The sequence below is a fragment of the Borostomias antarcticus genome (assembly GCF_949987555.1).
Source record: "Borostomias antarcticus genome assembly, chromosome: 22".
Classification (NCBI taxonomy): Eukaryota; Metazoa; Chordata; class Actinopteri; order Stomiiformes; family Stomiidae; genus Borostomias; species Borostomias antarcticus.
The window spans coordinates 9,356,450-9,384,353 of NC_140255.1; the positions used below are offsets into that span (position 1 = coordinate 9,356,450).

At 46.0% G+C, this 27,904-nt stretch overlaps 2 protein-coding genes across 2 annotated transcripts in view; one reads left to right on the forward strand and one right to left on the reverse strand.

Moving 5' to 3' along the window:
* Positions 1-6,029, forward strand: part of fasn (fatty acid synthase) — a 28,856-nt gene extending 22,827 nt beyond the window's left edge. Inside the window, 9 exon segments of the mRNA XM_084456506.1 lie at positions 86-237; positions 366-457; positions 605-999; positions 1,414-1,608; positions 1,686-1,913; positions 2,659-2,870; positions 3,341-3,439; positions 3,556-3,807; positions 3,943-6,029. Of these exon segments, the coding sequence (XP_084312632.1) occupies positions 86-237; positions 366-457; positions 605-999; positions 1,414-1,608; positions 1,686-1,913; positions 2,659-2,870; positions 3,341-3,439; positions 3,556-3,807; positions 3,943-4,080 (1,763 nt within the window). The 3' untranslated portion in view covers positions 4,081-6,029.
* A 6,949-nt stretch (positions 6,030-12,978) lies between these two features.
* On the reverse strand, positions 12,979-26,337 carry LOC311324071 (vesicular glutamate transporter 1-like; the record flags this gene model as incomplete). Its single annotated transcript, XM_084456450.1, has 13 exons — positions 12,979-13,277; positions 13,897-13,966; positions 14,640-14,767; positions 16,071-16,181; positions 16,924-17,056; positions 17,472-17,621; positions 17,818-17,960; positions 18,882-18,968; positions 19,246-19,333; positions 20,354-20,468; positions 20,586-20,704; positions 21,540-21,792; positions 26,276-26,337. 13 exons carry the CDS (start codon positions 26,335-26,337, stop codon positions 12,979-12,981), a joined length of 1,758 nt encoding a protein of 585 aa, XP_084312576.1.
* Between the last annotated feature and the right edge of the window lie 1,567 nt (positions 26,338-27,904).

Sequence of the window (27,904 nt, forward strand, 5' to 3'; positions counted from 1 at the left end):
GTGGCGCCACCAGCGCGTTGTGTTGAAGCACCGGGGGGGTCTGTCAGGCATCGTGGTCACAGCTGTGTCGTTCTGTTGTTGCCAGGTTACCAGGCGAAGCGCGTGCGCCAGTGGCAGGGCGAGGGCGTGCAGGTGCTGGTGTCCACCAGCGACGTCAGCACGCCGGAGGGGGCGGAGCGACTCGTCAAGGAGGCCTGCAGGCTGGGGCCGGTGGGAGGAGTCTTCCACCTCGCCATGGTAACAGAACCCTTCCGCCACCCCATAATCGCCCCTCATCTGTCGATTCAGGTTCTTGCAGGTGTGAAATTTCCGAAGGTTTTAACTCTGTCTGTCTCTCTGTGTCTCTCTCTCTCTCTCTCTCTCAGGTGTTGAAGGACGGTATGCTGGAGAACCTTGATCCTCAGATGTTCCTGGACGTCAACAAACCCAAATACAACGGCACCCTGCACCTGGACCAGTAAGACACACACACACACACACACACACACACACACACTGGCCTCGCAGCATGGAGCAGAACATCCATGGTGGTGTTGGTTTGGTGGTACTGAAGCAGGGAGCAGGGATGTGTGTTGACGTGTCGGTCTCCTCCCTCGTGTCCTAGGGTGACCAGGCGTCTCTGTCCGGAGCTCAGCTACTTCGTGGCCTTCTCCTCTGTCAGCTGCGGCCGTGGAAACGCCGGCCAGAGTAACTACGGCTACGCCAACTCCGCCATGGAGCGCGTGTGCGAGAAGCGGCGCTACGACGGCCTGCCGGGATTGGCCGTCCAGTGGGGCGCCATCGGCGACGTGGGCGTGGTCTTGGAGACCATGGGCGGGAACGACGCGGTGATCGGCGGGACCCTCCCCCAGCGCATCGCGTCCTGTCTGGAGGTGCTGGACCGCTTCCTGTGCGGGAGGAGTCCGGTGATGTCGAGCTTCGTGCTGGCGGAGCGGAGCGTAGTGAAGAGCGAGGGGGCGGGGCAGAGGGACCTGGTGGAGGCCGTGGCGCACATCCTGGGTATGACATCATCACGCTGACAAACACTACACATTCTGGGTATGACATCACACTGACGAACACTACACTTCCTGGGTATGACATCACACTACCAAATACTACACTTCCTGGATATGACATCATCACACTACCAAACACTGCACTTCCTGGGTACGAGATATCATACTACCAAATACTACCACAGACTAACTGGGTGTGACTCACAGATGATCTCCATACTCTCTAAACTTAAAACGTTTAAACGTTTTACTTGTCAGTGAATTCACAGTTAATTTAAAGTTTTCAAAGTTGTATTTCAAAATGGCAACCTAAAATAACACCCTGTCAACATTTGCAACCTCTCTTTAACACCTACTGGAGATGACATGCTCACAACCTCAAATATGCATGCCTCTCTCCTCCTCCCTCTGTCAGGTGTGCGTGATGTCAGCAGCCTGAACGCTGACGCCTCATTGGCTGACCTGGGCCTGGACTCTCTGATGGGTGTGGAAGTGCGCCAGACGCTTGAGCGGGACTACGACATTGTCATGGCGATGAGGGACATCCGCCAGCTCACCATCAACAAGCTCCGGGAGCTGTCCAGCAAACCTGCCGGAACCGAGGGTGAAGGTGTGTGTGTGTGTGTGTGTGTGTGTGTGTGTGTGTGTGTGCGTCTCATCAACACGCGTCTCTCCCTCCCTCTCCAGAGTCCCGTCAGTCGCCAGTGAAAAGGGGCGGGGTTCGGACCCTGCAGGAGGCAGACATGAGCGTGCTATTGGTCAATCCCGACGACCCCACGATCATGCCCCTGAACCAGGTGCAGAGCGCCGAGCGGCCGCTGTTCCTGGTCCACCCTATAGAGGGCTCCATCACTGCTTTCAGAACCCTCACTGCCAAGCTCAGCATGCCCTGCTACGGACTGCAGTGCACTAAAGGTACACACACACACACACACCTATGAGCTCGCAAATTCACAATTTTCGCTTGTGGGATTAATCCCCTCTTAAATCTTCCCATCCATAAATATAAATGAGTATGTAATTGAAGGGGATTTAACCAAAGTGTTATTGATTACAAGTAAAAATTAAATAACAAGAAATTAGTATAAGATTGTGCCCCCTACTGTAGAACAGTGGTTAGAAATTGTAAGAGAAATTTGTGCTATGGAGAGCATGACCTACCAGCTTAGAGTGAGAGAAAATGTGTGTTAGAAAGTGGGAGAAGTGGTTGATCTATGACTTGTGCATGTGAACCATTTGACACATGAATTTGAGGAAATTACTCTGTATTCACACTTGTAAGAATGATGTACACTATGACATGCCATGCCTGTTTTAATTTGGTTTCTGTTGTATTCATAACCGAATAAACATTTCAGTAAAAAAAAAAAAAAGAAATCTTCCCATCCATAAGCGGCCCTCTGTTACAACTGGTGGTATAGTCTGATCCAGTTAAATAACCCAACCGCCCTCTACTCCCTCCCCTCTCTCCCCCTCTCTCTCCCTTTCCCTCTCTCTCTCTCTCCCTCTCTCCCTCTCCCTCTCCCTCTCCCTCTCCCTCTCCCTCTCCCTCTCCCTCTCCCTCTCTCTCTCTCTCCCTCCCTCCCTCCCTCCCTCCCTCCCTTTCCCCCTCCCTCCCATTCCCCCTCTTTCCTCCTCCGTCACCCCCGCCCCACTCCAGCGGCCCCCCTGGGCAGCATCGAGGCCCTGGCGGCGTACTACGTGGCCTGTATCCTCCAGGTTCAGCCCGAGGGGCCGTACCGCATCGCTGGGTACTCGTTCGGGGCGTGCGTGGCGTTCGAGATGGGCTCCCAGCTGCAGGCCCAGGGCCGGCCGGTGGAGGACATGTTCCTGTTCGACGGCTCCCACTCTTACACGCAGGCCTACACAAAGGTGAGAGGGCCGTGTGTGTGTGTGTGTGCGTGCGTGCGTGCGCGCGTGTGCGCGCGCGTACACATGTGTATAGTCAACCATGTGTGTGGGTATTGTGTTAACCCTGCGTATGTATGTTTGTATTATGTTAACCCTGTGTGTATTGTGTTAACCATGTGTGTATTGTGTTAACCATGTGTGTATTGTGTTAACCATGTGTGTATTGTGTTAACCATGTGTGTATTGTTAACCATGTGTGTATTGTGTTAACCGTGTGTATTGTGTTAACCATGTGTGTATTGTGTTAACCGTGTGTATTGTGTTAACCGTGTGTATTGTGTTAACCCTGTGTGTATTGTGTTAACCCTGTGTGTATTGTGTTAACCCTGTGTGTATTGTGTTAACCCTGTGTGTATTGTGTTAACCATGTGTGTATTGTGTTAACCATGTGTGTATTGTGTTAACCGCGTGTGTGTGTCTTGTGTCCGCAGAGCTACAGAGCCAAACTGACCCCAGGGGAGGAGTCGGAGGCGGAGACCGAGGCTCTGTGTGCCTTCATCCAGCAGTTCACCGGCATCGAATACAACAAGGTACACACACACACGCAAATTAGATGCGGGACTGTGGCACCAGCTGAAACGCAACTACATTTCTCACATCACGCTTTCTCTGTGTTTATCGCCCCTCCCTCCCTCCTCTCCCGTAGCTGCTGGAGACGCTCCTCCCCCTCTCAGACCTGGAGGCGCGTGTCAACGCCACGGTCGACCTCATCACCTCCAGCCACAAGAACATCAGTCAGGAGCTGCTTCGGTTCGCCGCCTCCACCTTCTACCACAAGCTGAAGGCCGCCGACTGTTACACCCCGGCGGCCAAGTACCACGGCAACGTCACCCTGCTGCGCGCCAAGGTCAGCAGCGACTACGGAGAGCACCTGGGCTCGGACTACAAACTCAACGAGGTGAGGACACACACACACACACACACACACACACTGTGCACAACACACACCCAAATCAAAAATGCAACTCGGACGGCGCGCACACACTCCCCCTGACTGCCCCCCCCCCCCCCCTCTCTCTCTCTCTCTGCCCAGGTGTGTGATGGGAAGGTGTGCATCCACGTCATCGAAGGCGACCACCATTCCTTCCTGGAGGGCGAGGGGGTGGAGTCCATCAGGAGCATCCTCCACAGCTCATTGGCCGAGTCCCGCGTCAGCGCCAGGGAGGACTAGGCGATTCCCCCCCCCCAACCCGGCTTCCACGCATCCACCAATGCCCTGCCCCTTCCCGCCCTGGACCAAAACCTCATTGGTCAAAACATGTCATGGACGCTATCCCCCCTGCCCTATCACAGCTCTTTGCCACCTGCCACAGGGTCTGTTCCCTGGAACTACGTGCTTCTGCTCCAATAAGGTGTCAATAAGAGAATCCTCTCGTTCTGACCCTGTTTTTATTCTGTAATATCTCGTTCTCATGATTTCATGTGTGGATGCATAAGTGTTGGGTAACGCAACGTCTTTCCTGGGAGTCCTGGATGGAATTACAGGGTGCCCGGTTACCATGCCAACTGACTGCCCAGTGCCTAGAAAGCAGTTCTACCCAATTACAGCACTTAACCCCCCCCTACCTGTCTGCCTGCTAAAGGGTGATTGGTTAGTGCAGTGATCCAGATGTGTGGGTGGACCCAGGCCTAGTGTCTGCACCCATGCACCTGTGCGTGCGTGTGCGTTCCTGTCCTTTTGCCAAACCCCTCGCCACGGAACCCTGATGAAGCAGCCCGGGTGTCTGTAGTGTCTCTGTCGCCTGAACCCGTGTCTGTACTCACTGACCAGCCTGTACATACTGGCTCCTGGCCTCTCCCCTGATCTCACCCCTCTTAACGCCAGCTTAACCCGCCATAGCTCGCTAGCCAGGGGAGCGCCAGGATTACATGGCCGTCTTGATCTGGAAACTCTTGTGTTTTGTGTGTGTTTTGCATAAAAAAAGGTTTGTTTACCATTTTGTCATAATCCTTATTATTTTTTGTATATTTTTGTTTGGTTGCCTGGCAGCGGTACAGTGACCAATCGTAGCGCTGTTAGACACGCCATCTAAGGATAGACTTGCACAGAGGAAACACTGTAGGAGACAAACGCACCGACCAACTGACCAAACCTGACCTAAGAGCAGCCAGTTGGCTAAAGTATGACACACACACACATGCTGGAGTTTACCAGTGTGTGTGTGCTGGTGAATTGTTCTAAGTCTTAAGTAACTGACTTTTCTATTCACTTTGCGGTAACTATCAGAAACAGACTACCTTCTGTGGATTGTCTGTGCGAGTCCATCTTTCAGAAGACCTGCTGGTCAACTACGTCACTTGTGTATGATGTCAGCTTCCTGGGTGGCGGGGAAGATAATTCAACTGGCTGCTGTTTACAATGTTGCTCTCTATAACCACCATGGATTACTAAAATTAACATTCTGTTTTTCTCTTCAATGTGAACGTTTTACAACATTCCTGAAATAGCTTTAGGCTAATGTGTTATATCTTGAAATATTACTGCTGTCGACGTGATGGTTCTGAAGGCCAAAGCACGCCTGTCCCTCTCAAGTGGGAAAGAGCAGTGATTAAGTATCTGGATGGAGCCCCAAGCCAGGTTCCTGCATACCCAGGGCCCCTGCCTCCCTCTGAAAACCCTTCATCTCTTCCTTGGAGAAACTGATGTGGTCTGACTGGATGGGAAGAAAGGAAGCATCTCTCAAAGTATTGGTACAGGCCCCCAGTAGTGTCAAGTCCCAGCCAGTGTTAGTGATGTCGCGTCGGAGTGTCGGGTGAGGAATCCTAGCGCTGAAGATCTCTGAAGGCCCTGTTACCGAGGAGCCCCTCTTACCCCTGGTCACAGATCAGACATTCTAGTACCCCCCTCTGGTGGTTTAACATAGGATCTGAACCTGGATTTCAGATGTTAGGGCTGATCTCCAGCTGTCACTGACTCCCATGACCCTTACTGACCCCCCCCCCCCCCCCCAGAATGCAACAGGCTGACCTCTGAGACCTGTGATTAGGTCTATGAAGAGTCTGGTGACCCAACTGGAGCGTGGTGATTGGTTACAGTGAGAAGGAGGAGGTGGTGACAGCATGCTCCTCTCTTAAGTGTAATGTGTTCATGTATTTATTGTATTAGTCCAATAAAGAACTCTCACTAACACCCGAGCATCTCTGCTGTTTTCTCAACTAGAAGTGGAAACTCGTCTATTTGTATTGCTGCTATTGTGATGATTAGTCTGAGCAAATTGGATTTTCTTTAGAGTTTCAAGGTAGCGCTTAGCGCTTCCTCCTCAGTTGGCTCCTTGTACTGCCTTCACATAACACAATACATCATGGGTAGAGTGGGCGGAGGGAGTGAGACACAATAGAATTGGGGGAGGGGGTGATGCTCCACCCAATCAAAGTTACTTTCTTAGTAGAGAGCTTGAAACTAGGAGGAGGACCTCAGGGTACTAGACATCGCACGAACTTGAATCAGTTCAGCCAGATATATTTTATCATGGCTTTGTGACTGCGTCAATAAACACTTGAAAACTCTTTGTTAGTAGAGAGCTTGAAACTAGGAGGAGGACCTCAGGGTTCTAGATGTCGCACGAACTTGAATCAGTTCAGCCAGATATATTTTATAAACACTTGAAAACCACATGCAATATTTTGTATGTCAATCGGCACAGGTCCGTGTCTTTTACCAATTCCATTGTTTTGATTTTTCTATGATAAAGGGGAATTAAAAACTAGCATCACCCCCTCCCCCAATTCTATTGTGTCTCACTCCCTCCGCCCACTCTACCCATGATGTATTGAGTTATGTGAAGCCAGTACAAGGAGCCCTCAACTTCCATCAAACATTAACGAGACCAGATCTGTGTCAAATCCTTCAGTGCTCTTGATATTTACTGTGCACAATCTTATTGCTGCCTTACTATAATTAAACACTTGAATTGTAACATTTGAATAAATCAAATTACAGTTTAATCTTTAATCTGAGGCTAGAGAGCTGATAATATCTAAGATAGCACGCTAGCGAGCTAACAAACAAACATAAAATCTTCTTTGATGCACACCATACTACCAGACACTTTTTCTAAGTCACAGTCACAACATATTTGACCAAACGTTCTCTGTCAGAACATTCAACAATATAATATATAGTATATATTTTTTGAGTCCACCTCCTGTTTTTGACAATGTGAAAGGGATGCCCCAAGCTTTTGTGTTGGGGCAGAATCTTGAGCTTAGCTGTGGTGTAGTGGTGACTGGTGAGTGCTCTAACTAATTAAAAGAATAGTAGTATTTTGGTGGTGGTGGTTAAGAAGTGAGTATGTAGTACGTGCATGGAAAATGAATATGTTGCTACATTGCTACTGCAATGCTCTACTATCAGGCCTACCAAAGAAAGCAATCTCTAAGCTACAAATGATACAGAATGCTGCAGCACGAGTCCTCACTAAGACTAGACGAAGGGCACACATCACACCAGCCTTAAAATCACTACACTGGTTACCAGTCAACTCTAGAATAGACTTTAAAATACTATTACTAGTCTATAAATCTCTCCACAATCACTCACCAGAAAATATTTCACACATGCTTGTTAAGTACATGCCCAACAGACCACTCAGATCCTCAGGTACTGAACTTTTAACAGTTCCAAAAGCCAGGACCAAGAAACACGGAGAGGCAGCTTTTAGTTTCTATGCCCCCAACCTCTGGAACACCCTACCGGAGTGCCTAAGAAGGGCCGAAACAACGGAGGTCTTCAAGCGAGACCTCAAGACATACCTTTTCGACCTAGCCTACAATCACTAGCTAGTAACTTGAGACACAGAAAGGCAGCCTCAAACCTACCTGTGAATCCTCTGTATACATTGGTCCAGTAGATGCCCCACTGTCGCCCGCAGACAATAGATACCCCAATGTCAGCTGTGGATGTTGTAGTACTTAGTTAACACACACACGTACACACAGACACACACCAGTCCACATCCAGCTTAGGCCTGGACCTGGGCCCAGTTCCCTTTCCCCTCACCCTAACCCGGGTCCTTATCCTTTTCCCACCCCCACCCTACCCCCGACCCCTGCCTCTAACTGGACCCAGGCACACCTACACTCACGCTCACACACACACAGACATACACCAGTCCTGGGCTCGGATCCCCTCCCCCTCACCCTAACCCGGGTCCGTATCCTTTTCCTATCCCACCCTACCCCTGACCCCTGCCTCTACCTGGACCCAGGCACACTCACACACACACAGACATACACCAGTCCTGGGCCCAGATCCCCTTCCCCTCACCCTAACCCGGGTCCGTATCCTTTTCCTACCCCGATCCTACCCCTGACCCTGCCTCTATCTGGGCCCAGGCACATTCACGCACACACAGACATACACCAGTGTTTGCCATGTCTCTCCTATGATGTTATTCGTCTCTCTTACTCTGAAAATGTAATTTAATGTTATTTATTGCTCTATAAATGTTCTTAGACGGTAGACAAACATATTCCAGGAGCTTGCTCGATCGCCTCGTTGAGAGGGGTCAGGGAAGAATTTTTACAGCTCACTTATCTTATAGCCCCCGGGTGATTACTGTTTTTTTGCTTCCCTCTGGAATATGTAGGGGTGGGTCGTATGCCCACCTCTCTTGTTCTCTGTAAAGCGCGTTGTGTTGCCTCTGGGTATGAAATGCGCTATACAAATAAAGCTTTGATTGATTGATTGATTGATGTTTACTCCATATATCTGTATATCCATGACCACATTATTACATGCATGTACTGTAAACTAATCAGCTCTTTATTCTGATCTCAGCAGTGTTTTTTGTCCTGGTTAAGACGCAGGTAAAAACCACAAACCAAGGGTAAATAATTGACACATAAAAGAAAATACAGCATTCATACTTCCCATGAAAACAAAAACCATACACACCCTTATATCGCTCTCATTCTCTCTCCCTCTCTCTCTCTCATTATATTTTCAACCACTTAATGTTACACCCCTGATACCCCGACTCACTTCTGTTTGTGTTTATATTTCACCACAAGATGGCAACATATCCAAGTTAATAATATCCACGTTGGTTCTAGAATATCTCATTACAGTATTTCTCTATTTCTATGTCTATGTCTGTTTTACTGTCTATGCTACCTGAATTCAGTCGGGTCTTCTCTTGGGATACCATTGAGTTGAGCTGTGACAACAGTGAGGGGAAGTAAACAACAATCCCTTCACATGCAAGGCCCGACCTGGAGAATAGCAGCTGTCTCCTCCATGTACTCTGGCTCATATCACTGTGAATGCAGTGGAGAGAAAAGTGACGAATTCAACATTTCAGTTCTGGGTAAATACAGTTTAAATGCAACTCATGGATATATTGATTATTGTGTATAGTGTGAAGAAAAAAAATGAAATGTTACATGTGGCACCTTTAAAGACTTTAGGCTATAGCAATACAGTAGGAATGAATGGTTGGCGTCCATGATGGTAGCCTTGAAAATATATAAGGGGAAAATGGACCAATAATTTCCAGACTGATTCCTCTTACATTCACTTCTCCACTCCCCCTTTCTCACCCATCCATCCCACACTCAAATACAACCATTTGGACACTCATGTCATGTATGAAAACTAAGCATTCACTCACTCACAAACTCAGTAGCAAGGCTACATAACACAGCAAAACAAAGCCAGGTACAGTATCCCTAAAAGAGCAGTACTTAGAAACCTACCTGGCAGGATGAGGGAAACAAACTACTTAATTGATTACTACTTCAATTAGTGCAATAAGACATTTCAGACAATTATAGACAATAATGTTTGTATGGACATTTGTATAAATTCTGGTAGTTTTTGCTTATTGAAATTAAGGATTAAGATATGATAAGCTGTTCTGTGGTTTGGAAAGATGCATGGTTTGGTGGAGGTCACACCCTGTGTTACCATAAGAACAATATCAGTGACATGAACAAAGCTAAACATGATCATGATTAACCTTGCAGCTAGGGGCTGGCTGCTGTTAAGACCCAAGAACTACAGGTGGTCTGAGGCAGGGAGGCAGAGGAAGGACCCGGAACTGAGAGAAGGAGAAGAAGGGGGGGGGGGGGGGAGTGGAATCCTCCTGCACGCATCCATCTTGACTTTAATTACCGGTACCTGCTGTTCCCTCCAGGAAGCTCCTCAGTCTAGCACAGCGTGTCAGAGAGAGAGAGGGAGACCTCGGCTAACCTCACAGTTCCCCACATTCTCTCCTGCCCTCACCTCCCTTTCTGCCTCCCCCTCTCTCCTGCCCTCACCTCCCTTTCTGCCTCCCCCTCTCTCCTGCCCTCACCTCCCTTTCTGCCTCCCCCTCACGGCTTTCTTCCCTCTGCTCCCCAAGAGAACAATATATGAGAGGCACAAATAGAAATCATGCAGGGTATAGAATAACACCGTTATCTGATTTCCCTCTCCTAGCCCTCCTCTCCCTCCCTCTCTCTCTCTCTCTCTCTCTCTCCCTCCCTCTAGCAGATGGATGCAGGATTATCCCCCTGATTGTACACAAACATGAGAGAGAGAGAGAGAGAGAGACAGACAGAGATAGACCCTCTTATAAAAAGATCCACCAGACCTCACCTCCCCCAGTGTACATACACCGTCCTATGAAGTCCCTGGTCTCAGGCTAGGCCTCCTCTCAGATCCTATCAGAATCTCTATTTCTCTTTCTCTGGGGTAATATCTGTAGCCAATGGATCAATAGACAGGCCGAGGAAGAGCAGAGCAGAGCAGTAACACGACACCTCATATCTGCAGAGAGAGCCAGTGAAACAGCCATTAGTGACCAGACCCTGTGTGGGGAGTAGAGGAGGAGGAGACGGGTGAAGCTGGGAGCCAGACCAGCAGGAGGCTTTGTGTAATGTAATGCTCATTGTTCTCTTTTGGTAACATGGGAATGGGTTCAAATATAATTTTATAGTTATACAGCTATTCATCTACAAGGACACAAACCGGCATCATTCAAAATGGTTGATGTTATTTGTAATGAAGTTAGTAAATAGTAATAATAATAATCACCTCTACATTTTATTATACAATATTTATTCAACATGTATATGTTTATTTTACATATACAATTTTATATTTTACATTTAAGAACAAAACAGTAGTGAAGAAAAGCAACTGACAGATCAGTCGGAGAAAGAAAGGAAGTAAACAAAAACACAACAACAACAACAATGACAGTAAAAACCCTAATAGTTAATATTGATCCTTTCCTTGACTGTGAAGGAGACTAATTATGTGTATTTGATCTCCATTAATCAAAACTCACTCTCCAGTTAAAATGATTTTACTTTTTTGTTACCCATGACAACAGGAGTTCGACCTTCAACTCTAAACAACTCACTATGCTAACCAGTAATATTATGACTTACTGTATGTACAGTTAAATTGACTTTCTCAGTGGCATACACAATTTATCTTTTATTGTGTTTTATGGACTGAGTAAAAATAGAAAATATACTGTCAACTTATCTCCTGAATAACACCCCAGTACTATATCATAGGCCTACTTCATTTCTGACTATGGGCCTGAATATGCTGGAGCAAAAATCAGTGAAATCCTAGTAAAGGTTATGGTAAAGCCCAGAACTGTACTGTGCTTTGGAAGTATAATATTTATCTCCAAAAACAGAATTTCATGATATTCTCTGGAGTAGTACAGCTATGTAAACACTGAAAAAATATCATTTTCACTGACACTTCTTTCTCAATGTGATTTCCATTCTATTCTACAATTTTTGTTGTTCAGATAATCAAATTTTGCTCCGGCAAAATCCTCAATCTTTCAGCAAAAGAAGGGGATTGGAGAGAGAAATTCCTCCATAGGAGAGAGAGATCTCGGGGCCCCTGTTTTGTCACCTGTATTAGAGAGGGAGGCCATGCTGTCACTAGGAAGTAGACAGTACACTGTATATCACTGTTCTGACACCTGGTTCTCCATACTTGATATCACTGAGTCAGTGAGTGGTGTGTTCTGGGATTGTGACATCACAGCCTAGCCTCAGAGTGCTATCGCTTAGTCACTGTGACAGCGGGCGCAGACTGGCATGTGTCCGTGGGAGGGTTTGGGCTCCTCGGGGCCAGTGGACTGCCTCTCGGTAGAGAGAGAGAACTTAACACAACATTTTAAATGGAATTGTGTAGAAATGGCTGGGAACTACAACTAAGTACATGTTGAGTACTTGAAGGCTATATAACTGGCCACCAAACACACTCAAATGTACTTGTGTTTGCAGCACTTAGATGGTGGTGATGATGACGACTGACTGTAGGTCTTTGGTTTGACTCTCCTGTACAGGCTGAAAGTACAGCCCTTGTACTTCTGCACAAGGCATTAATTTCCCTAAATTTCAGTAGAAAGAGGTTATTTCAACCAGACGTATTTAAAGCCTGATACACACAACTGACTGACATGGTATAATCTGCTATACTGGTGCACTGAAAAGAGTGTTGTGACAACTTTCACAGAGCATTTCACTGTTTACATATGTATTGTAACTTGACTTCAGAGTGGCTGAAATTTACGGTATGCACAAACCAATACTCCAGAACAAAATACTTTACTGTATTGGCACAAGTAAGATGCTTTTTCAGTGTGAACATTACCTTGATTAAATTGGAATTTCACTCTCATTGATTCTAGCCACCAAGTTCCATGTACTGTACATGGTCAAAAGGATGCACATCAGAAGTAATTTTAAAACATTGCAATAAAAATGAGGCCTAAACAAACATGTTACCCTGTTGACTGCTGACCAATACACTGGGTATAAGTACAGTAAACACACTCTTACTGAAAGCAACCAAACTAGGCCTAAAACAAACCCTTCCTCGAAAAGAGTCAACAAAGAGCCCTAAGATACTCTTCATGAGCCTGTACAGTATGTCACACACACACACACACACACACACACACACACACACACACACACACAATAGGGCTCGTACTCTTCCCACTTTACTGTACATTAGTAATTTATTGCAGTTCTTCGTCAATAACACTTTGGTCAGACTGGCTGACCTCTCTTCCACCCCCCCCCCCTCCCTCCCTTAGCTGCTGGCCTCCTATGTGAGCTGCCGGTCGTCCCCTCCTCTGTACAGGTAGCTATTGGTTCCGGTCGGTTGTACGTACTCCTCTGTCTTGTCCCAGTCTGATACCCAGCCACCTCCTCCTCCTCCTCCTCCTCCTCCTCCTCCTCCTCCGCCATTAGGATCTGTGTTCATGGCTCCGTAGCCGCCTCCGCCCGTACGGTACAGCTCCTCCGTCTCATCTGCTAGCTCGTCCTCATCAAGAATCCCACACTTCTCATCGCTGAGATTCTCTGGCTCGGCCCAATCTTGCTTCTCTCCAGAGGCAAAGATCCCTGGAGGACAGAGACAAAGTCAGTCGTTCTGCACAAGACTGTGTTCATTTAGAGCACAAGACTGTGTTCATTTAGAGCACAGACTGTGTTCATTTAGAGCACAAGACTGTGTTCATTTAGAGCACAGACTGTGTTCATTTAGAGCACAAGACTGTGTTCATTTAGAGCACAAGACTGTGTTCATTTAGAGCACAGACTGTGTTCATTTAGAGCACAAGACTGTGTTCATTTAGAGCACAAGACTGTGTTCATTTAGAGCACAAGACTGTGTTCATTTAGAGCACAAGACTGTGTTCATTTAGAGCACAAGACTGTGTTCATTTAGAGCACAAGACTGTGTTCATTTAGAGCACAAGACTGTGTTCATTTAGAGCACAGACTGTGTTCATTTACACTTACTCTACGATTGTGCTCATTTAGACTGACTTGACCTTAGTCATTCATACTCATACACCTTCGTCACTGAGCACTGAACACCATGTTACAGCATCAAAAAAGGCACCACATGAGATAAATATCATCATTTTTCTTCTTATCCTTCTCATTATAATTATCATTGTATGACCATTGTGAAGTATAGAGGGATGGGTAGAACAGAGGACTATGAGGGGATACACACCATAGAATATAACACCTCCATAGTGGACGAGGGAGGCGATGAGAAACACATACTGCCACTCTTCCCGCGTCTGAGGCCGGGAAGAGGGAGAAGGAGAGAAAAAAGATGGAAGAGTGGCTGTTAGAGGGAGAAAAAAGTATGTGTGAAAGAAAAGGTTGAAAGGAAAATGAATGGAAGTCAGAGATACAGATTGAAACAGTTGAGAAAGGTCCGGAGTGACATTTTGTGGGAGAATGAATCATGGTTTTAAGACATACAATGGCATGCATATTCACAATGGTGGATTTATCAAATGTTATTGAAAGCTCCACTATGTACAATCATTTGAGTCTGTAGGACAAGGTACTGTGTATGTACAGTGTATGTACAGTATACCACAATACATCTATGACTGCCAGCACATACAGTATTGTCCTGGCCCCGCAGTGGCGGAAGGAACTGCCCACTCACAGGACAGTGGAGTCACTGACCATGTTCTGTCGCAGGCTGAAAACTCACCTATTCAAGAAGTCCTGACCCTTCCTCTTAGCTCTTATTTATATTTGTATTTAGCTGTTGCACATTGGCTTCAGCACTAGATTAAGCTCTTAGTCACTTCCTTAGAAAGGAGATGCACTTGTGAGTTATGGCGAGTAGTGGTACACTGACTGATATCAGACAAAATTGTCAACTCGTATCAATTGTCAATTGTCAATGGTATGCAGTAGGACATTGTTAGCTGTAGAGCCAGTTACTGTATGTACCTTATGTTTGGTCATTGCTCCAACAATAAGTGGGCACACCATGCCAGACAGAGTACCCACACCATTGGAGATGCCCATGAGGATGCTGGCATACCGGGGAGCGATGTCCAGATGGTTCACATTGAAACCTGAGGGAGGGAAAGAAAGAGTTGAGCATTCCAAAAAGCATTTGGAACAAGAACTAGTCTTCCAAGGGTATCATTTGAGAGAGTTACAAAGCAGTCAACTCCCCCTCATTACGGTATGTTTCAGTGGTGGCTCAAGGAGCGGGGGGGTGATGCAGGTTGATGTGTTATTAGTGTGAGTCCTCAGGGGGATCTCTTGAGAGAACAGCAGTGGTAGTAATCAGCGTGCAAACTGCTGGGAGGGATGGGGGGGATTTCCCCCCCTCTGGTTTTGATATCCCCTCCTCTGATCATTCATTTTTTATCGCTGGTGGGGATAGGTTTTTATCCCTGCTTCTGGTCAGACTGAATATAGCTACAATTCCTGTGCCCGAAAATAGATGGCGCAATTTAGAAAAGCTAAACTAGCTATTTCAAAAATACGATTTACAACAGCTAGTTCTAACCACACGTTTGATTGTCATGGCAACTGTCAACCAAGTGCCTACTCTAACTAGCAAGAATTATCAATGAAGCATTTCGTCATATTTTGCTGCAAGGATTTTGGCGCATGCCCAAAATGCCAGAGGTCCGTCACCAAAGCAGACTCTTCTGCTAGTGCTAAACATCAGTAAGTGACAGGATGAATATTTTATTATAATACAATTATTGTTGTGGGTGATAAGCGGCCAATCGTCAGCATGTATTGCTTTTGTTTTGCTATTCTCATCCTCGATATTAGGCGATAGCCAAGTCAGCGCAGCACATTGTCGCGGCCACCAATTTAGCCTCTTTTCACGAGACCAATACCAATTTATATTTTATCTTGTGTTCCAGATTTTCTTTTCAGCCTTGCGGCCTGGTCTACCGGTGAAAGTGCGCGTGATTGTGGACCAAGATGGATCCATGCTGAATGTTACATTAAATGAAATCCTACAGATTTGTCGGGATAGATGGCTGGTGTTCAAATTTGCGTTCAAGGCACAGGCCTACTGTAACAGTGATTTGATGTAGCCTATAATGCACATAGTGCCTACCTTTAACTAGCCTACGCATATCACTTTATTTTTATTTTTATGAGGTCTAAAGGTCTATGATGAGGACGGGATAGCTCTACATTCATAGCAGTGATCAATAACCTAACATCGTATGGTTTGTCCTTTCTTTTAGCACCTTGTTGGGTGTATAAGAATACAATAAGATCATACAGTCATTTCCTTTGTTCTGATGTTTACATTAGTTCAATTTCTGGACATTACATTTTATTTGAAAATGTCCCCCCCTCTGGGTTTTTTACAAATCGCACCCTGGTAGTAATGAGTCTCACCTGAGATGGCAAAGCCACTGAACCCGACCGCCAGGACCAAGAAGGTGATGGCCACGCCTTTCGTATGGGAGAACCCCACCACCAGCAGCAAGGTAGCCTCCATTCCAAAGCCTGTCACAGTGAAGGAAGGGAAGTAATTAAACTACAAAGCAGAACAGAGAAAGTCAGGACCATTCCATCTATGAGAGCCTTACTCAGATTTGTATTGGTAAAAGCATGGAGTTGTATTTTTAGACAGATGCCTTTATTTACACAGGGAAGAACATACTGAGACCAGGTCTCTTTAAGAGATGTGCCCTGCTTACAAACAACACATACATTAGTTCAGTTCAGAGTACTTTTTCACCTCCAGGCACCTCCCTCTATTTTGTCAACTCCCAATCCATCTCCAGCTGAATTTTTATTAATGTACTTTTTGAGGAAATAAAAAAAAGAAAGACTCTGGAATAAACATATTTATTCCCGAGTCTCTCCTTAAACATATTTATTCCAGAGTCTTTCCTTTTTTGAAATCGGTATGACCTAACATGAGGTGCAGCTTCCCACTGAGCGATGTACATATACTGTATAAACATACAGTTCTTATTCCCCTCACTCTGCTATCGATTTTTCTGCAGGTCAAAAATAGTCCACAGAAGCAGCGCTGCTTTACGCTGAGTCATCACTTGCTGTATGCTACACCTGCTTTCTCACACACTACACTCCCATAGCTACCTCATAATCAGGCTGAAGTATATTCAGCCTCACTCTCTTCTCCTTTTCTTCTCTTCCCCTCCCTCCTCTCCTCCTCCCAACCCTCCTTTCTCTCACTTTTCCTCTCCACCTCTACCTCTCTCCTCTCCTCCACTCTCACCTCCACAGTTCATCAGTTTCCGGACGTTGGTGGTGGTCATGATCTGGTTGCTGCGCAGGTAGTCGGCCAGCTGCCCCCCGATGGGCACGATGATGGTCATGACGAGATGGGGGAGGGCGGACACAATGCCCACCTGCCAGGAGTCAAGGAGGGGGAGAGGCAAGGGAGGAATTGGGAAGATACAGGGGAAAAACTGATTTCAGATCAGCACGCTGTAAGACACGACTGTGAGGGATAGACAGTGTTGCTGCTGCTTCCCAGTCTTTGCTAGAGAGCCAAGAAAACCCACACCACAGAAGTTCTGTTGGCTTTGAGAGATGTCTGGAGTTTGATATTTCTCAGAACAAAGCAAACAAAACCCACACTACACACTGGTACTATACTACACACTGGTATCATACTGGTATCATACTGGTACCATACACCATACACAGTTACAGAATGTCTGTCAACATCTAGACTTTATCTTCTTTTCTACCCTTTGTTTTTCACTTGACCTTTGATCTTTCTTGATCTTTCTATTGATTGTTAATTGTTGACTTTCTTACCTTGCTGATCTCAAATCCGAACACTTCCTCAAAGTATGCAGGCTGGCTAATAAGCAACAAGTAGAAGGTCCAGCTCCTGCAGAAGTTAGCCACGATGATGGCGTACACTGGCATGGAGGTGAAGAAAGCTCTCCAGGGCGTGTTGAATTTCTAGATGACGGACAAGAGGACAGGAAGTTACCATCCTGTCATTCATTCAAGGGAGCCTAGGATTCAAGCAGCTTAATTTGGCTAACTCGCATCACCAGCGTGAAACCATCAGACCAGATCTGACCATGTACGGTCGTGAACAGAAAGGAGGAGGGAGTGAGATGGCGCCCGCAAACAGAGGCGTGGATGATCTAACCGTCACAGGATTGGCGTTGGAGGCCGAGCCTCCGATGCTCTCCTCGATGTACGTCCTCTCTTCTTCTGTGATAGTGGGATGAGCTGCAGGACTCTCGTATGACACCAGCACCCAGAAAAGGTACCACATGATCCCAAAAGTGCCTGGGTGGAGCCAGGAGGGAGGAGTGGGAAGAGTCAGAGTTAGGGAGGAGTGGAAAGGGTTAGGATGGGTGGGGTATGGAGGAGGATGGGTGGGGTATGGAGGAGGATGGGTGAGGTATGGAGGAGGATGGGTGGGGTATGGAGGAGGATGGGTGGGGTATGGAGGAGGATGGGTGGGGTATGGAGGAGGATGGGTGAGGTATGGAGGAGGATGGGTGGGGTATGGAGGAGGATGGGTGAGGTATGGAGGAGGATGGGTGAGGTATGGAGGAGGATGGGTGGGGTATGGAGGAGGATGGGTGGGGTATGGAGGAGGATGGGTGGGGTATGGAGGAGGATGGGTGGGGTATGGAGGAGGATGGGTGGGGTATGGAGGAGGATGGGTGGGGTATGGAGGAGGATGGGTGAGGTATGGAGGAGGATGGGTGGGGTATGGAGGAGGATGGGTGGGGTATGGAGGAGGATGGGTGGGGTATGGAGGAGGATGGGTGGGGTATGGAGGAGGATGGGTGGGGTATGGAGGAGGATGGGTGGGGTATGGAGGAGGATGGGTGGGGTATGGAGGAGGATGGGTGGGGTATGGAGGAGGATGGGTGGGGTATGGAGGAGTGTAAAGAGTAGGGAGAAGAGGGAAAAACAGAGGGACGAGTTAAAAAAGGGAATGATAGAAGCTGATGAGCAAAGGACCAGTCCAGCAGAAATGTATTTCACAGCAGGGTTTTGGCTTAAATTTTGCTAATTTATTCAGCATTTGTTTACTATGTAATCATCAGGTTATAATGGACACTGTGCTTTGCGGTGTTCATTTTAAAGAATAGGCCAAGCGCTCAAGGCGCAGTTGGAGGCACTGTATAGGTGGACGATATGCCAGAATACTCACTGTACACTTGATGTGCTAGTAAATATACAGGAGTCACTTACCATAGACATAGAAGACAGAGGACCACCCAGAGTATTGGACCAGTACCCCAGCCAACGGCATGGCTATCACAGCTCCTGCATAGGACCCTGAGATCACGCAGAGACACATTATTACAGACACATTTTCAAGCTAGAACAGGTACTGTGGATCATGATCACTGGAGCATTGAAGCATTTCCATGGGGTTATATGTGGATCCTAGCAACTTTGATGTGAGTTGCACAAGTACATTTACAGACAGAAGAGTTACAGTACCACAAAAAATACATTATATTCCTTGAAGCAAAAAGCAAAAAAATACTTGGTCTGGTATCCATAGAAAACTATAAAACCAGAGGAGACAGAAAGGTTCAAATGACCTCACCACAAAAGGCTGTAGTAGCCAATCGACTTCTTTCAAGGGGTGGCGCCCATTTTGCCCAGATGCCATGGCAGGCTGGGTATGAAACACCCTACAAAACACAGGGAATCACACCAAGAGGAGATATCATTAATATTAGGGGCCACCAAAGTTGTTCATATTGTTACTTAATATGGACTTGTCAGTGAAATCGACACTACAGACTTCTATGGAGTACCATAGATTCGAATTATTATTTTTAATTACATTTCAAAATATTATCCCATTTTCACCTAAATTGGTAGCCAATTACACATTGCAACGTATTGCCCAATTGTCCCCTGATGCTACTGTGGGAGACTGACACAAGATGCGCTCGCTGTAGAGTGGTGGACCATCGCGCCAAAATTAACCTGACCACCCTCGGGAGTGACCGCCCAATATCCCACTCCATTCATATCTGTTTCTGATTCTGTTCTAAATGAGAACGAAAGGGAGATGGCATTGGTTTGGGAGTCACCTCAGAGCTGCATGGAGCCTGAAGTCAGCCAATTAAACTGAGAAACTATTTCTCAAAATGGCAGCTGGAGTCTTGGGCAAAGCAACGGTTTCTTCAGCCATGTTGCAGAATATTCTACCCCTCATTACAGGCAAGGAGAAGCAGCCAGACAGCTACAAAGGCATTGTAAGAAATAAAAGCGACACCACTCAGAGAAAGAGGAGAACATGAGATAGCAGCAGTGACTGCACCCATTAAGGCCTACTTAGATGATTCATTAGTGAAATACTAACTGGTGTTTTCAGTTGCTATGACTCAAGAAGATAGCGTCTTTTCATTCTGGTACAAATCATACTCCACTCGATGCTCCAGTCATCATTCCTAAAAGAGTGTTTCAGTTCTTACAAATTGTTGTTGAGGAATACACATTTCATTAAGGGCTGGACACACTGCAAGTGTCAGACGCTGCTTGCGACCGATGCACGAACCCAGGTCTCCGGTGGATAGAATGGAATTATGATCTCAAGTTCAGATCACAGCCAGGCCAGAACAGAGAACACAACTAAATGTCAGCAAACTACAAGTGTGAACTTTGATGTAGGCAAGAACGAGCCATGGAACACAGCCAAGCACCTCCACGAGTCCTTGACATATTCTGACAATGATCACACAGCCAAAGTGAATTCGTGCTGCAGAGGGGATCAGCATATTCAGCATAGAGGTGGCGACAATGGCGAAGCCAAAAACTCTGAAAGACAGAGAGAGAGAGAGTGAGAGAGAGAGAGAGAGAGAAAGTTTTAGACATCAGTTTTAAAATACATTTTGGTAAAAAGCAACAGTTATATGAAAATAAATGGGAGCTGACCTGTTTGCTGCAAACTTTTGACAGATGAACCCCCCAGGGATCTGGGTGACAATGTATCCCCAAAAAAAGGACCCATGGATCATACCGACAGTTTCTGGATCCCAGTCAAACTGAGCTTTCTGTTGACAGAGAGAAAGAGAGAGAGAGAAGAGTTAGAAATTCACAGGGAGGAGTGAGGGGACAAGGGATGAAAATGTTTTTTCACTTTTGAATATAAAAGGCAAAAAAGCAGAAAATGTACTGTATTCATCTGGTACAACACAAATCCAGCTCTAAACCACACAAAACCCAATATGCTGACCACATGTAGGCAGTCCTTGTGTAGCTAGTCTCAAGTTAAGATCAGTAGAGTCTGTAAGATACAGTAATAAGGAAAATCAAAACAACCGAATTGATGGTAAATGGACTGCACTTATATAGCGCTTTTATCCAAAGCGCTTTACAATGAAGGCCTCTCATTCACCCGTTCACACACACATACACACACCAATGGCGGCAACTGCCATGCAAGGTGCTAGCCTGCTCATTGGGAGCAATTTGGGGTTCAGTGTCTTGCCCAAGGACATGTTGTCAGGAGGAGCCGGGATTCGAACCGCCGACCCTACGATCATTGGACATCATTGGTTCTACCTCCTGAGCTATACAACCGCCCCAAGTGAGCTAGATCTGACTGATTTAGCCCACTGACAACAAGGTTAACCGTTCCCTAACCCTTCCAGCTCTTACCCCACAGTGGGACTGCTTACCCCACAGTGGGACTGCTCCCCCTCCCCCTGGCTAGTCACCCCAGGCCCAGAACACTCGCCTCATGAACCCTCCTGATCGTGGAAGCTTCCAGTCTGATTTGCTACACAGATACTGGGCATATCCGTATGGTGAAACGGAGTGCAAGCTCACGAGATCCGGCTGGTTCAGGAGGCTACCCTCAACCTCCACCCTGCCGCCGCCACTTACCACCAGCACCCGCTTGTTGTCGCGGAGGACGGTGTGGTTGTTGACCATGCTGACGATGGCCACGCCCAAGTTGCAGCGGATGCCAAATGAGATGCAGAAGCCCAGGCCGGAGAGGATGGCGATGATGTAACGGCGAGGCAGCCCAAAGCAGGTACAGTCCACCACGGGCATCTCCTTCTCCTCCACCAGCTCCGGCCGGCCCTCGGCGGACAGCTCGATGGTCTCGCCATTCTCCTGTCGCTTCTCTAGGACCCTGAGGAAGAGACGGCGGGTTGTATAAAAAGCACACCTCATACTGTACAGAGAGAGCAATGAGTTACTTGAGGGATACAGGCTCAAGTTGAATTGTTGAACTTGACATACATCTTGGCATAAATCTTTACATAAATCATCTCAATAAATGATACAGTGAGCTAGGTCTATACATTAAGGTCTGCATATGGAGCCTAATGATAAATGTATTTTCCTCTGTTTTCTGCTGAATGTACCAGCAAAAAGAAATAAGAACAGTTCCCTTGTGGAACAATTAAATTCCTCTGAAGTCTGAGTCTAGGAAGGCTTCTCTTGACAAACTCCAAAAACAATATGTCCGCCACCTCTGGGGCTCCTCAATATCACCTTGACATACAGCAGCCTCGACCTGCAGTAGATGGTTGTTGTTATTCCCCTGAAATATTTTTGCTGACATGACCAGGCTGCCAGACCTGGCAGGTAGGGTGAAATACAGCAGAACTCAACCATACTGTGATTACAGGACCTTGTCTATGCCTGGCAGATCTCAAGCCCTCTCCACCACCACCACCACCACCGCCTCTCGTCTCGTCTCCTTTCTCCTCCTCTCCCCTCCTCACTCATCCACCTCACTGAGAAGCCGTGCTAAAGACCTGCACCAGCCTCCAGTCAGGGAAACATCAAATATGTATCTACCCAAGCTGCGTCATCCATTAAACATGAGATCTGCACCGTGCGTAGAACCCCTCAACATAGACCTGTGCACATCACCAAAGTTCTCTATATATTATAAGGTGAAGCATTGTCACCCACAGACGTGCAGACTGCTTCACAGCGTGATCAGTCAATCTGTTGTCGTGTCAGTCTCTGGTGAAGCCAGAATAATTATTAGAACTATTAAGTTTACAGTTTACCATGACAAAGTTGATCGGTTGGATCGATGTGGTGATGTGGTGCATGGTTTTGTAACACAGAGAATGGATGAAGGATAGACAGTGTCATCTTCTGCTGCGTTCATCCTTCTCCACAGTTCTTATTTCTGTCAACACAGGTGTATCCAAAACAATGAGCTGGGAGGTCGAGAGAGGACGCTGCTGATCAAGGTGAATAGCTTCACAAGACCAGAGAAATAGAATGAGACACTTTGTCACTGAAACACCGCTAATTTATGTGGCACATACTGTACAATAGGGGTCAAAACAGCATAATCTATGGATATGTCTGTGTACTAGAGAGAGCGATGTCTACCGCATAACATAATGTGCATACCGAAAGCAGTTTACACAAGCACCGGCTACAACGTTCTTTGACATTGATCAAGTATTAATGACTTTCACTGTTGCTGAATTATTAATATCCCTCTCCGACTATTTTTGTCTTAGTGTGGGCCTCTCTCCATTCTTCCCCTCTCTCGTTCATCTTCCTGGTCTTGTCTTAACCCCTTGTTTTTCATCATGGATTCCCTTCTCTCTCTCATGCATTCTCGATGTCTCTCAACATTCTTCCTCTACATCCTTCTGCTGGTATCCAGAGGACGCCTGTATGACCCCTGGGCCTCCAGAGCAATGTCCATTCATTATGTGAATAGATAGAGGTAGTTTTAAAGTCGTTGTGTACAAGGAAATATGAGAATTCTCTATTCCTTAGGCTGGTCCTACGTCCTCAGTATTCAATATGTTAACTTTCATTTTTTCCCCCTCCATATGTAGACTGTAGCAAGACCTTCACTGGGTGACATCTGTCTGCCTTCATCTGACCCCTGGTCTGACTCCACGGTGCCATATATCCTTTCTAATCCTTAGCTGTTTACCAGTCCCTCTCTTTTTCACTTCTCTTTCGCGCTCTCACGCCGAGCAGCAAAGCCACACCCACGCCATCAGAGACACGCGGGGGAGGTCGCACTGCTGTGGTAGATCTGACCAGCTACAGGTACAGGAACAGGATTTTCACCGTCAAGATGGACCGATAAGTTAACTCTTCCACAGAACCACGGTTGTTCGATGAGTAGCCTAGCCTACACGTTTTCACTCCAACCTAATCTCTTAATTCATTTGTCAAGGACAAGCGTGAGGATGGTTCGGCAGCACAGTTTAGAGTTAAGTCAACAACAGAGAGTAGCTCAGCTGAACTGCTGAACAGGAGAGAAGAGAGGCCCTGGATCACACTAAGCACGCAGTTGGGATGCTCTTCCATTAGACATTTTCAGGATGTTTCACCTAACCTGGCATGATAGCTTCAACACCGCTGACCTAGGTTACAACATTCTTCTCCATCTTTTAGTCAGTTTTCATCACGTGTGGAGTCTAGTGAGAAAGTAAGATATTTTACGTATTGCTCATGATAGAACCAATTATGTGTGTTTTGTAGTGTAAAACGTTCATCAAGAATTAAAACTAATGAAATAAATCCGAGCATTCAATAGCATTAGTCTAAGAATAATTATCCTTGCTGGGCAAAATTAGATTTTCAGGACTGTTTAAATGAGGGGAAGAGTGTCAGAGAAAAATAAGTGATAACTTAATCAAAACGCAGTGAAAAAATTATTTAATCAGCCAGCCCACCCCATCTGCTAATTGCTCACACAATACACAAACAGGTGATACCGGAATTATCTGGTCCAAAAGGGTAAAATATATGTGGAGACAGTCATGATTACAGAGGCTAGTCTACCAAGTCTGTGTCTACAAGACTGCAAGGTACTTCTAACACAACGTCAGAAGGGGGAACACTTCTGCGCACGTGCTCATAATGGTTTATCAGAGACGCTATCGTACAGTATAGTGTCTGTTTAACCCTATAGGTGTAATCCTGAGTTTAAAATGACGGCGGAAGGGAAGGGAGAGAACAGAGGAATCAGCTAGGCTACTTACTGGACGAAAGCGAAAGAGAGAGAGAGAGAGAGAGAGAGAGAGAGAGAAAGAGAGGGAGGGAGAGAGGGAGGCAGAGAGAAAGAGAGAGAACGGTAGGTGTATAGGGATTTACTTGGGACGACAGCTTGGAGAGGGAGAGGGCTATTTCTGGAGAGGATTTATGTGTTTAGACGCTCTTCAAATCCCGAGAGTAAGAAGACCGCGCAAACTCCAAGCGCATGCTGATGCCTGTTTCTTCACATTCATTAGTAATTTTGTTTATTAATTTAGTTCCATTCAATTAGTTCGAAGGTTGTGCCAGAGAAGGACTATACATTTCCTAAAATGAATTCATGACAGACTCTGCATTTCACATACTGTAGGTACAGTTGCCTGCTCTTAAGTGTCCTTCATCTCAGCGCATCAGTTGCAAATGACGTGGTAATTAAGCGTTAGATGCTCAAGACTCAAATAGTTCTCAATGTCTCAAATAGGTCACACATTTCCAATCAGTTCGAGCCCAACTGCACCGGTAAGGTGTGATAAATGCAATTGTGCGAGCATTTGCTTGTCAGTTGGGATTCAGCCAATCAATCAACATCCCTAAAATAAAGTTATTTGATGGTCTGACACTTTTGGTTTCACGGTTATTGATTAGTTCAATATTGGTCATTATGGAACAGAAACGGTCAGTGTTTAGGCTACACGCAGGCCTGTATCCAAGGCATCAGAATATCAAATAGGGCTGCTACTGCAGTACTTTCGATGACAATGCAGTTCTTCAACAAAACCGAGGATGTTGGATCATCAAAATGTGCTTTATAGCTTATCTAACGGTTTCTCAGTGTCCTTTATTTAGTCTCCAGCAACGAGACTACACAATGTCACAATGTAAAAATACCTCAAGGCCTAGACTAGCGCCGCAGACCGCATCTCAACCACATTGAACTTTGATCACTTTACAGGTGAGTTAGAATAAAATAGAGTTCAAATATGCGTCCATGTGGAATCTTCGGTTTAAATAAGCCTAGTGGTTTATTTAGGCTAAATGCATGGAACAGGACGGAAACACGTTCAAGTTATAGCTACATGGCTGTCACCTGAATAAATAGACCTATAGGCTACAACAAATGTTGCAGGGTAATTTCCCTTCAAATTGAGTTCAAATTAAACATGGTGCATACAATTAAAGATAGTGTATTTGTCATTAAATTCAGCGGGTGGCCTGTGCCAATAAAGGGCCTAAAAAGACCAAGGCGACGTTGATTAGATATCTGCAGCATCAGTATCGGATTAATTGGAGGGTGTTTAGTACACTTTTTATACCAAAAATGACATGTAGGCTAGGCTAAATATAGATAGATATAGCATAATTAGAAACAGATGTTCCGCCAGGTCATATAACCCGGTTACTAATCCAGGCCTCTTGATCTTGGTTGATAAATGTGTCTACATACGTTCCTTTTCATTTAAAAGTGCGGAGTAAATTAGTTCTTTAACTTTTAAAAAGATTGTAGGCTTCTCTGGGTAGAGATGACAGAAGTGGACAGTAACCTAACGGCGCTCTCGCCGGAATGTCACGCGCTTTACGTGAACAAAGTGCAGCACACCCACACTTTATAGGCTCAAGTAATAATAATTGTTGGTTTCACTTACTTGTTTATTTTACCGAGGGTCCTGGCAGCGACGATCTTAAACCTATCTGTTCGGATCTCCATCCTCACGACTCCAGGCTCCGACCGATTTGCTGTCCGCGCGTTCTCCCGCTTGAGAGCGCAGCTCTCTTCTCAGTCACCTTCTCCGTCCGCCCTTCACCTTTCACTCAAGCACCATTCAAATGTATTTGCCTTTTCAAACGGCTGGTATACACTACTTTAGAGCACGTGCACCTAGATACACGGATAAACAGTCCTTTTGTTTTCACGGAAAGGACTTCAGTTGAAAGCAAAGTTCCCCGAACTACATTTTACACTCGGTATATTGTCAATGAAAATCGTTTTTTGGCAATACATTGTCAAAACAATGTTGACTTCGGCAAATATAAAGTTTTTTGTATTAGTAAAGCCCTTCAATAGGGCTGTATTGCAAATATGTTGACAAAATGGCCAAGCGATAGGCTATCCGACCGGTGTGTCGCTATCCATGGTACTGAAACCAGATTATTGGTTAATCTTTCCGTGTGTGTGTAGTGCGGTGTCGTGTGTCACTTCCTTCCTCGCAGACCGTGGGTGTACTTAAGAAGCTATTTTAGTACTGGGACCTACTACACAAACACTGAATGAAGATAATCAGAATAGTCCATAGTAACACTTTCAGTTTTTGTCGTAGGCCTACACATAGGCTAATTAAAGGAGTCTCTTACGCCACTGTGTCGTATTCGTCTGTGTAAACACTGCAGAGCTGTGGGTATCGCCCTGTATATCCTAGTTATTACAACTGTATAGAACACCTGTTAGGATGAATACTGTAACATGACATGCATTGCCTACAGCAAAATATGACTGATGTTCCTAGGATACAGGAAATGTAAATTACGAAGCAGTATTTCTGAGTTTATTGTATGTTAATTATGCAATGGTTAATTCAGGGGTGTACGAACACAAAAAATGTCAACTTATGCCATGACACTGTGCAAAGATAGAAACCAAGCTAACAAACCCATTATTACACTTCTTATGGGATTGGTCAGATTTAAACATGGCCTATTGAAGTGATAACTCCCCCGCTGACTGGTTGTCTGAACTTAGACAAAGCTCCTCTGCAGATCCCTGGCTGATATGGTTCTGAGGTGGTAGGACGAGAGGAAGAGGGGAGGGTAGGGGAGGATGGAGGGAGGAGGGGACAGGCTGGGTGGGATGGTGATGATGGAGGGCGTGTCAGAGAGGGAGGCGTTACTAACTCTCCACACCTCTCTGTCTCTGTCCTTCGCTCCCACAGAGCCATGGAACATGACTGAGGCTGGCTTGGGGAGGTCAAGGGTTAAGTCTAGAGAAAGAGAGAGAGAGGGAGAGAGAGTGAGTAAGAAATTCAATAATAATACATCTGTCCGGATGTAACTTAAACATCCATTTATCATTGGTTTCCGGTCATTCAAATGCGAACAGAACATACTGAGAATGGTCCAGTTACCTTGGTCATCATAAAGTGGTGTGTGCAGGTACCGGTGCTTGGTGTAGAACTTATTGTAGATGCAGTAGACCACGGCCATTAAAGTAACGATCCCTATGGCAGCAGCGATGAATATCCCCAGGTTTTCGTTGCTCTTGGCTACAGAAGCAGTGTGGG